Source organism: Ricinus communis, chromosome 6, assembly GCF_019578655.1.
Source record: "Ricinus communis isolate WT05 ecotype wild-type chromosome 6, ASM1957865v1, whole genome shotgun sequence".
NCBI lineage: Eukaryota > Viridiplantae > Streptophyta > Magnoliopsida > Malpighiales > Euphorbiaceae > Ricinus > Ricinus communis.
The window spans coordinates 24,796,062-24,807,729 of NC_063261.1; the positions used below are offsets into that span (position 1 = coordinate 24,796,062).

The window sequence follows — 11,668 nt, forward strand, 5'->3', positions numbered from 1 at the left end:
TTTGTTAAAATGTTTTCTTGAAATTGCTCATGATTTTGAAGCCAAAAGAAGCAGAATTTGTAGAGAAATTATTAATTCTAGAAAAGCACAAAAGGGTTTCCGTTTCAGATTACTGTACGTAGGTCACGTTTCAATTAAGGTTAAAGAGAAATGTTATTGAAAAGGTTGCAAAAATGATGCAGAATTGATAGGGATAGCTACTTTGCCATAAATTAACAAACTTTATAAGAAGACTTTGCGTGCAATTACAAGTGTTCTTACATGTCTATTTCGAACCAAAATCAGAACCATTTTCTTGTTTCAGTTTGTAAGTTTAGTGTGATTGCAACTTGTTTTGTCATAGACAAGAGAAATTGAAGTACATAAGGTCAATTAGTGATGTTCATAGGCATAGGCAAGTGCATAGCTAGAGCAATATGTCCCATCAGCTTCCTCCTTCTGCTGTCTCTCTGTCTCTCAAGCAGGGTATGATACCTTAAACTTGTTTTGAGTATTCTGATATATATCCTGACAAAGAGGCTTTCACTTGTTTTGAGAGAGATGCCAATTGGTTGTCTAGCAAAGATTTAAAAAATTACAAATGCATTGTTTGGGAATTTCAGCCTAAAGGGAAGTATTTGGTGCAGCCTATTTGGCTCTGAGCGTACCAATTCCTTTTGGAAAATCATATTCTATTAGTAACTTTCCCTGATTTGTACATGGCAAGATCCAGCTTTTATATAATTTTGTGCTGATTAGAACAAGGCAATTTATAATGCCTTGATCTTGTTTCTCTCTAGTTGGCTTTTTCTTCATTGCTGATTACAACATATTTTCCTTTTGTTATTGTCACCAATCATTGTTCTTATCATCATCATCTTGACCATTCTAGAGACTTGCTATATCTTGTATTTAACTCTTGAACAGTTCCTTGTTTCTACTAGGTCATTAACCAACGCCTCCTCGTTGAAATGTCATTTTCTGGTAAGTACCCACCACAGCAATTGGTGGTGCTCGCGGCGGTGACCCTTTTACTCTTTGCCACTGCTGTTAATGGTGCTGATATTTTCTATGAGTGGAGAGTTGCACTTGACACAACTATTAAACCAGTGTCAGCAGATCAACCGGTAACGCCTTTTGTTTAGCTAGTTTAAGAAACTTAGCTTCTCCTATTAGTTAGCAGCATTGAGGGTTTTTCTTGGATAAATTGAGAAATTGAAATTATGGTAACTTTTCTTGACAGGTTATTACCATCAATGGGATGTTCCCAGGACCCCTTATCAATGGCACCACAAATGACAATATTAATATCAATGTGTTTAATGATATGGATGAGCCTCTTTTGTTTACCTGGTTGGTCTAATGGGTTTTTTAACTTTTTATAGTCTAGTGCATTCTTGCATTCAATCTTCTCATATTTTCCATGAGATGACATAACTGAATTGGTAATGGTGCAGGAATGGGATACAGCAAAGGCTAAACTCATGGCAGGATGGAGTTTCAGGTACAAATTGTCCAATCTTGCCAGGTAAAAACTGGACTTATCAGTTCCAGCTCAAGGACCAAATCGGCAGCTTCTTCTACTTCCCTTCTCTTAATTTCCAAAAAGCTGGAGGAGGGTTCGGTCCAATTCGAGTTAATAATCGCATAGTCATTAATGTTCCCTTTGCCAAACCTGAGGCTGAGTATGATCTCCTCATTGGCGATTGGTATCAGAAAAGTTACAAGGTAAAGCTAGGATTTTTCATCCATTTTTTTTCCTTGTTCTAGTACCTCAGAAATCATTAACCATGAAACTGATAACCCAATAGCACTTCTTTAATTTATTTACTAACTGTTGCACAATGGTGACAGGATGTCAGGTCTATGATTAAGAACAACTCTACCTATAATGATCCCCCTTATAAGATGCTAATGAATGGCAAAGGCTCATATAAAGACCCATCAGTCAAATCCTATGAATCATTCACAGTCACACAGGGTACTGAAAACCAAGTCCTTTCTTCCTCTTTTTTTGTAGGTTACAAGACAGATACTCAGACCATTGATTTTTTCTTTCATTTCTGTGTGTAGGAAAGACGTACAGGTTTAGGATATCCAATGTAGGGAATGTATGGAGTTTCAATTTCAGGATACAAAATCATAAAATGTTGCTAGTTGAAACTGAAGGATCATACACTACCCAAATAACATTGGATTCTCTGGACGTACATGTTGGGCAATCATACTCAGTTCTTGTCACAGCAGACCAAAATGCAGCAGACTATTATATTGTGGCAACTCCTAAGATGGTTAATGAGAACGAAATCAACAATTTTGCAGCTGTGGGAGTACTGCACTATGATAATTCTACTGTAAACGCTACTGGACCTCTCCCAAGTGGACCTGATCCATTTAATGTCCAATTCTCCATTGATCAATCCAAGTCCATCAGGTAATTCTTCTGCAACAACTCCGGTTGGGTGAAATGGGTCAAGTTTCATACTTCATATTTGTTCAGCTTTTTTATTTTTGATATCTCACAAATCTGTAAAAGAAAAAGTATATCGAGTTTTAACCTCTGCGAAATGGACACTTTATTTTTAAATACCTATAACTGTAAAGAATTTTGCTAAAATGATCTTAGCATGATTAATTTAGGACCATATTTATATATAGAGAACTAATATCATATGAAAATATTCATATGATACATAATTTTCTAAATTAAAAATTTTCCAATTGAATTTATTATCTGATTGGTATTATTTGTATGTGAAGGTGGAACTTGACTACAGGAGCTGCTAGACCTAACCCACAAGGAACTTTTAATGTAACCAATGTGACATTATCACAAACTTTTATCCTACAAGGAACAAAAGCTGAGATTGGCAGTGAATCATTTCACACAGTCAATGATATCTCTTACATCACACAGGATACTCCATTAAAGCTAGCTGATTACGAAGGAAATTGGTCTGACGTTTTTCAACTTGACCAATTTTCTACAAATTCCACTAATGGTGGCCCTAAACATGGTGTCTTTGTTGCGAGTGGGAACCATAAAGGGTGGATAGAACTTGTGTTCAAGAATAACTTGGATGTTATGGATGCTTGGCACTTGGATGGGTTTGGTTTCTACGTTGTTGGGTAAGTGTACTAATCTTTTATCTTTTATGAGGATGTTAAGATCTTTACATAAATTGTCATTGCATTTGCACTAGTTTGTTCCACATGTACAAAATATTTGTATGTTGTCGATTTATAATATATTTTATGATGTATTGTATTTGTATTAGATAGCTCCTAGTTATGACCGGTTTCTTCAGAAAAGATAAATTTATTTTATAATATTTATTCATTTATATGTATGATAAATATTCGATTGAGATACAAATTATTTGCATGTTGTCGATTTGTAGTATGATGTGTTGTATTTATATTGGATAGCTCCTAGTCATGGCCGGTGAAGAAAAAATAAAATTATTTTATAATATTTATTCATTTATATGTATGATAAATATTCGACTGATAAAATATATATAAATGAATATTAAAGTGAATGATCGTGTTTAATACATTGATTCTAACCATTGCGAAATTTTGATGTATGGTGGTAGATTTGGAGATAGAGATTGGACTCCTAAATCTCGCGCTACTTATAATCTTTATGATCCTGTAGTTCGATCTACAGTTCAGGTATTTTCTATATGAATTTCTTGAGAATCATTCATTGCATTTCCTTTTATTTTCTCTCATTTATTGCATGCATGAAACAATATGAAAGTTCTGGTTAGCTCGCACTAATTGAGTTGGGATTTTGTTTTCCCTCTTCCAATTGAGTACCTATACATATGATTATCATTTTCAGGTGTATCCTAAAGGATGGACTGCTGTTTATGCATATCTTGACAACCCTGGAATGTGGAACTTGAGATCTCAGAATTTGGACAATTGGTATTTAGGACAAGAGCTTTATTTGAGGGTTTATGATGCTGACCCCAATCCTGCCAAAGAGAGACCACCACCAGATAACCTTCTTGTGTGTGGTAAATGCCTTCACTAATGAAACCCTTTACCCCTTTTAATATCTATTTATTTGGTTTCTTCTTCTTTTTCTTGGTTTAAATTTAAGGTTTGATGAATTACTGCTGAAAAGATTCCACTTATGATCAACCCAGTTGAAGACTAATTTATCATACTGGATTCTTTCTCTTGAATCTTATCATTAGCCATTCAGGATGTAATTCTTAAATATGTAAAGCTTAATATGGATAATAATTTTGGTCTTACTTTACAAGATGAATTAGTTAAGTTGTGTATTAAAGTTTGTTTGGAAAACCTGAAATAAAAGAAACTTTGAACTATGGTGCCTTTATTTGTTCATTGTTGTAGCCTTTTTTTTTTTTTTCTTTTTACTTTCTCCAAGTTCTAAATGAGAATTTAACATTAATTTACAGTTGGGAATCTAATATTATTTTTAAATATTTTATTACAGGAAAATTCAACATTTTAGCTCCTCCCCCTTCACCTGGTGGCCCTGCTTCCCCTGGTGCCCCAGCTTCCCCTGCTGCCCCACGGCCTCCATCCACTTCTCATGCATCATCTGGACAAATAGCATGGTGACAATTCCTTTTTTGCAAAGCAATCAATTGAATCTTAACATTCCAAATACCCTTTAAATTTCTTAAGCACTACTTAATCATGCATGTATCTCGTAATTTAATATTTAATAAATTAATAGTTTCTATTAATTAATAAATTTTTTAGGAACCGATTTCATTTTTCTTTGAATAATTGAACTTAATAAATTAATAATTTTAATATTAATAATTTTTTGATCTATTAAGTATATTAGTTATAAGAGGATCGATTGTATCTATTTAGATTATTTTTTCTCTCTAATTTTCTATAGTTTGCATGTTTCTGAAAGAAATTCTCTGTATTAGAAGCATTTCAATGATCTCTTTATCTGTGTTGTTTGATGTTTTGTAGGGTTCAAAGCAGTATCTTCATTGTCGCAATGCTATGTGTTGGCCTACTATAGAAGGGTCAAGATTCATCAATGGATTTGATAATTAACTCAAGTTGCTAATGTAATTGATTTATGTAGGAGAGTTTTTTTAGATGGTTTTACAGTTAAGCTATATTTTTAACCATTTATTTTCTTTTCTTACAATAATTTTCAAATGTTGATTGGTAATTATTTATAGAATGACATCTTGTAATGGTTAACCATCAAGATCATTTTTGGGCATTACTTTTCTGGTTTATATATGTGTGTGTTGGATGTGAAATGTTGTTATAAAATTGGTGAAATCTTTCATATCATTAAATACTCTAAAATTAATAGAGATAATTTACATGTACTATGCTCAGTGATAATAATATTAAAGGGGAAATATAGTATTGTTTTTATGCATATTATGAAAGTTTTTATTAATTGCTTTGATTATAATGATATACATCTTTTCTTTTTTAAAAGTTATATTTTGGACCTTTGATAAAGTTTACACTATTTATAAAAATTATTTTTAATTTCTTGTTTATTATTATTATTATTATTTTCTTCTATGTTACTTCATTTACCTTGAATAATAAATAATAAAATAAAAAATATATTCTGAATCTAAGATATTTTGAAATTTTGTATATGCACGTCATGTAAATTATATGTATAGTTATATGTTAGAATCCCAATTTAACTTCATATACTTTAAAAATCAAATGCATTAATATTATTTTAATAAAACAAAATAAACAAATATATATTCTTGTTCAAATTAAGATGGACCAATTGCTTTATCTATAATTGATTATGTTATAAGAGTATGCAAAAACCAATCGGCCTATTAGCTCAGTTGGTTAGAGCGTCGTGCTAATAACGCGAAGGTCGCAGGTTCGAGACCTGCATGGGCCAAATGTAATTTTACTCTTCCATTTTTAAAATCTTATTTTAATTTAGTTAACTAATTTCATATTATGTTTATTCTTATGCATCAGGTATCCATGAAAATATAAATAAATTAAAAGAGTTTGAATATATCATGTTTAATTTCAAGACAACACTAAACATCAATTTGAGGAGAAACCTTTGGATTTGGGCTAAATTAAATCATCAAATTCTTAATATATTTCTCCATTTTCTTAGTCATTAGAGTCCAAAAGTAATTTGCCATTTTCTTGGTGCAATACAAAAGTAATGTTGGGCAAATTAGAAACAAAAGATGTGGAAGAGCACATGCCGGAAAACGCCAAAGCCAAATTTCATTTCTTATATATGATGTTGTGTCTCGGTCTTTTTAATGACAAATGAGAAAAAGAGAAGACTAAAATTAAAAAGATACGCATTTATTTCAAAACTAAATTTGTACGGTTTTCACTAACTTATAAATAATAAATATTTAAAATTTAGTTCAAATATTAAGAGCTTTTACTTTTGCTTTTGGAAGATGGATGTCTTGAGTTCAAGTCATCATCTCTATATTAAATGAATTTTTATTTCTATGATGAATAGCTCACGACTATTGTGTCTTCCATAAATAAATAAAAACTTATAAATAATAAATATTAAGATGCTTAGAGTTTTTTTTTTCTTTCAGCATAAATTATAGAAATAATTATAAATAATCTTAAAGGTTATTTATTATGTGATTTTGTCATTGCATTTTAATAGTTAGTATTTTCTTAAAATATATTGTTTTATAAAAATATCACTCCCATTAGTCATTCAATAAGCCAAAATCAACATATTAAGATGTCATTTTTATTAGGAATAAGTAGAGATCAATTTACTATATAAAATAAGAGATCATGGATCAAACTGTAATATATATATATATATATATATATATATATAATGGTCATATTTGAGTAATTATTTTTCTTCATTTCGCAATCTACTAATAATAGACACATTATAACTTTGTTTGAATAGAGAACAAAGAGTGTTATTTTTTTAATAACTACTTTACTTTTTCCTTTTGAAAGAAATTTTAATAGCTACTTAAGTGATACAAAGTTTTATTGTTTTAAATGATTTGATGAGAAGAATTAAATTGATAAGGAAGAATTTAATGGAAGTTTGAGTACTAAAATTTTCTTTGGGCTTATAATTTAATTTTATAAATAAATGATATAAATCAAAGATAACATACATATATCTTGTCATATTATATAAATAAAATTAATAAAATAAAATAATACTACAGTAAAATAAATTAAGTATAATATATACTTTTTAAGTTATATATATGAATATTATTATATAGAGGACCATTTTTTTTAAGATGGGATTAAAATTTTTTATAACTTTTTAGAATAGATAACTTATTATTATTTATAACTAATTCAAATTATGATAATAATTTTTATCATTATATAAAAATTATTTTTATATAGAGTATCACCATAGAGAGGTTTTACTATTATATAAATAGACTTTTATTATTTGAATTTATTTTTTTATGATTTGGGTTTATTTTATTTTAGTTAGTTTGCTTAGTTGCAACATACATGTTCCATTTAAGTGGGTCAGAAGCTACTATATATCTCATGGATGCCTTGTGAAGTAGAAATACTATAGTATAATACGAGTGCAAAGAACTTATTATAGTGTCGTATTCACTAAGATACTTGCTAGCAATCTCCTCCAAGTTATCTCTTAAGTGAATAATTTAATTTAAGACACCCAACATAGAAAGAGAAAGAGATTGGAACAAGTAAGAATTATTGATATATATTTCTAAATTTAAATTTTCTAACATGTTAATAATAATTAATTTATATCACTCTTTATTATTGTTGAAAAAAAAAAAGACATACCACTTGTTAATATATTATTTTTCTCAAACTTTTCATAAATCTAATTTACCATTTTATCTTTTAATCTTCCACAGTATAAAATTATCAAAATAATAACAGACTGGTGTGTATATATAAAATTAAAATTCAATTTATGGTTAATTTATTAGAAAACATATGTTTCTTTCTATTCTTTTTCCTTTATATATATATATATATATATATATATATATATATATATATATATATATATATATATATATATATATATTTTTTTTTTTTTTTTTTTTTTGAGTTTTGGACACTTCTATTATATTTACGTGCTCCACACAACCCATGATGAGATGATGCAGTTGTTCACGCCAAGAACTTGTTCTCCTTAATCTACCCATTATGTATCCATTGACTTAATCATTAATTAATTAATTAATTAAAACTCTATGAATATATCAATATGCATGCTTCATATCATGGCCAATCATCAATTGTATATGAAAAAATAAATAAAAGAAAATCCTCAATATCTTCGTAGTACATAAATTTATGATTTGGAAATTAACACTATATAGTATAGTTATAGCTCGATTTATTTAAAAAATAAAATAAAATTAAGAGCAATTGGTAATAATATGATAGAAATATTTAGATCTTCTAATCAAATTGTAACTTTTTTGTTTGTTTAAGATCAGTTTGGCATTACTGTAGGATATTCTGATTTTGCTACTCCTTTCGCAATATGGTTTACTTTGTTTCTTTAAAAAATTGAATTATAAAAAAGGGATAAAAAAATTAAAAATTAAAAGAAAAAAACAGATAAAAAAAGTACAAAATGTCAAACCAACCCATAAAGTATAATCTAAATCCCAGTATTGCATTGATAATTAGTATTATAAGTAAAGCTATAATTGCTTACATTGTACTGAAATTAATCTCTCAATTGGATTAATAAAACAAGTAATTATGTACCTTAAAACTAATCAATTTAATAAAAAAAATATGATGCAGAAGAATAATATATCCGAAAAGGGGTTGGCTCTTCATTGTTGCCAAAAAGAAAGGAAGTGGCATAGATTTATAAAGAGAATATATACATGAGACAAAACTAATTAATGGGATTAGAGAAATGGTAATATGGGTCAATGGCACATGAAATTAATGATTAGAAACAAATTATATGCACATAATTAATGCAGATTATACCTTTCACAGAGATACTTATCCACTTTTTAATATTTATAAAATATTGCTGTGAATTAAAATATATATTAGTGTGTGGAAGCTACATTTTATCTCAAGCATTGACCTTTTAATTCTTGAGTATTACAAGTAACTAATTCAAGTTCTGCCATCTGTACGTAGCAGTGATACCTCTGTAAGAGTATTTTAAGAAATGGTGGGAAAAGAAAACAACTCATTTATGCACATGACCCAGGTACAAGTATTTGTGGCAAAAACACATAATCCCTTCAAGGTATCAAATTTCATGAAAAATAGTAGTAAAATTTCGATTTATTTGGACATATTTATAAGAGTATATATATATATATATATATATATATATATATATATATATATATATATATATATATATATATATGTTTGAGACCACATTTTAATGTTTTTATGAATAAACTATTTTCGTTGATATTTTAAATATACCTTTTATCTCTTATATAAATAAGTTTAATATTATTTACACTCGATAAAGTTAAGACTAATTTTTATCTACAGAGTATATACATCACAATAAATATAAAAATTTAATATGTATGAATGAATATTTTATATTTTGGCATTAAATGACCGATACATATATTTAATTATTTTAGTATAAATGAAAACACACACTAGACTAGGTAAAATTTTTTCTAAAATTAAACCCAAAATAAAAAATGAATGAAACAAGACGACTGACGATGAAAAATTAGTGATAAGAAAATCACGGAATCTAATTAGTCACTTAAGATAAAAAGCATATAGAATGCTAGAATCATTTAATTGCTAGTTAGTCTATATTTGAGCAAGAATGTAAAAGAGACACCCTTCCCACTAAAAAAGAGAAAAAGAGTGAGAGCAAGTGTTAACTTAGGCAATTAGTTTTAGTAAGGGGGAGAGAGAGAAGGGCACAAGAAAGGCATGAAATGGGAGGTGAGGCAAGCGTGGCAATTATAGAGAAGCACAAGAAAGAAAGAAAGTAAGAAAGGAAGAGGAGATGCGCAGATTCCGTGGGCTTCCAGGCTTGCACTCCAATCATTTTGCTAATATATAATTTTAGTATCCTTGAGTTGAGCCTAAGTTATGCCTTTTCTTTGCTTTGCTTTTTTCTCATTCATCCCTCTTTCTAATACCACACTCCCCTCTCCTCTCTCTTTTCTACTTCCATTCCATCATATTTTAAATTTGTTTTAAATTAATTTATTATGTTTACAGGGAGCGCTGTATAAACTCAATCAATCATATAAATTAGATTAAACGCATGTACATTATAATTTAATTTTTAATATAATCTTATTTTTTCATGATGTTTTAATACTTTTTGATATGTGTCATCATTCAATACGTCCACGAGCATTGTACGAAATTGTATAAATATTATCAAAAACTAAATATAATTAAAGTGTCTGTTGAATTAAAATATTAAATTGACTAATCGGTATAACTTAAAAAAAATAAATACGTGTCTAGCCTATAAATTATTTAACAATGCTACCATTAACTATTTTTAAGCAATGACATAGAAAGAGTTTTTTTTTTTTTGGTCAATCCGGTTAACCCTTTTGGTTATTCTCTACTTACTTAAGCCCACATCCAAGTAAGATTTAATTTTTTGCTCTTACTGTTTTAGATAGTTCAATGCCATGAGATATTATCACTTATAAGTTGCTTTCTGCACCAAAAAATAAAAGAAAAGAAGTGATGCCTTTTCTTTAACATAATTTATATGAAGACATTGTTTTCTAAATTATTATACCATATTAGAAAAATAGAACTATTTTTAAAATTTATATATTTAACAATTTTGATTCTTGAATAAAATAATTATTTAATATTACATTAGAATTTTTATGTTAAGAGGTTTGGAATTCGATCATCATATTAATAATCAAATTTCAGAATAAGGTAAACAACATTGATTGATCATAAACTGATATATAACTGGAAGCAATGAACAGCAAAAAATAGTAAAGTAATGGGACCAAATTGATATGAATTAGAGATTATAAAAAGAAAATTGACATATAATTAAAACTAAAGAAAAAACATATATCAGGTGGTAAGGAAGCATTAATTATACAAAATGAAAAACATGCAGTGTCCAACATGAGTGGAGAAGCGAATTACTGGGGGGTAAGGAGAGATGAGTATATGCTATTTGGTAAGCAATGGTAGAGAATGAAGGGTGGTGATAATAGCAGTAAGTGGTGGTGGTGGTGGTGGTGGAGCATTGGGTGGTGGTTGTGGGTGTTGGGTGGTTGTTAAGTATTATTAATATTGTTATTATTATTTTGTTTTATTTTTTTAATATGGTTAAGTGTATGCGTTGGCAGAGTGTGAGAAAGAGAGTGTGAAACGGACTTGAAATTAACAAACTCCAATTGTAATCACACTTGTTTTCTCTCTAAATTTATCATATTTTCAGTTACATTCTGTTTGTTTTTGGTGTGTTTTGTTTTCCCATTTGGTATCTTTTATATATAACCTCTCCTAATTCTCTTCTGTGTCTCTCAATTCCATTTCCAACTATTGTATCTATAATTATACTTGTGTTAGATAGACTGATTCACACACTAATTAATTTTACTCTTCCCATTTGATTATCTCCCTTTTTGACTCCAATAACTGTCACCCATCCTTTTTAATTAAATAAAATACCCTTCTCTTCTTTATCATCACTATTTATAATATA

The 11,668-nt window shown here is 28.7% G+C and overlaps 1 protein-coding gene and 1 non-coding gene across 3 annotated transcripts; both read left to right on the plus strand.

The window, feature by feature from the left end:
- The first annotated feature begins 284 nt into the window (after positions 1-284).
- LOC8278012 (monocopper oxidase-like protein SKU5) lies at positions 285-5,213 on the plus strand. 2 transcript variants are annotated; one of them, XM_048375464.1, is made up of 11 exons: positions 285-465; positions 924-1,106; positions 1,223-1,332; positions 1,437-1,707; positions 1,834-1,960; positions 2,053-2,413; positions 2,740-3,108; positions 3,579-3,657; positions 3,830-4,007; positions 4,457-4,580; positions 4,954-5,213. In XM_048375464.1, exons 1-11 carry the CDS (start codon positions 379-381, stop codon positions 5,003-5,005), a joined length of 1,941 nt encoding a protein of 646 aa, XP_048231421.1. In that variant the 5' UTR covers positions 285-378; the 3' UTR covers positions 5,006-5,213. The 2 variants fall into 2 exon arrangements, with proteins under 2 accessions (XP_048231421.1, XP_015583100.1); XM_015727614.2 differs by having other exon boundaries at positions 315-465; positions 907-1,106.
- A 591-nt stretch (positions 5,214-5,804) lies between these two features.
- On the plus strand, positions 5,805-5,878 carry TRNAI-AAU. The gene has a single exon. It is a non-coding gene; the product is annotated as a tRNA-Ile (tRNA).
- The last annotated feature ends 5,790 nt before the right edge of the window (positions 5,879-11,668 follow it).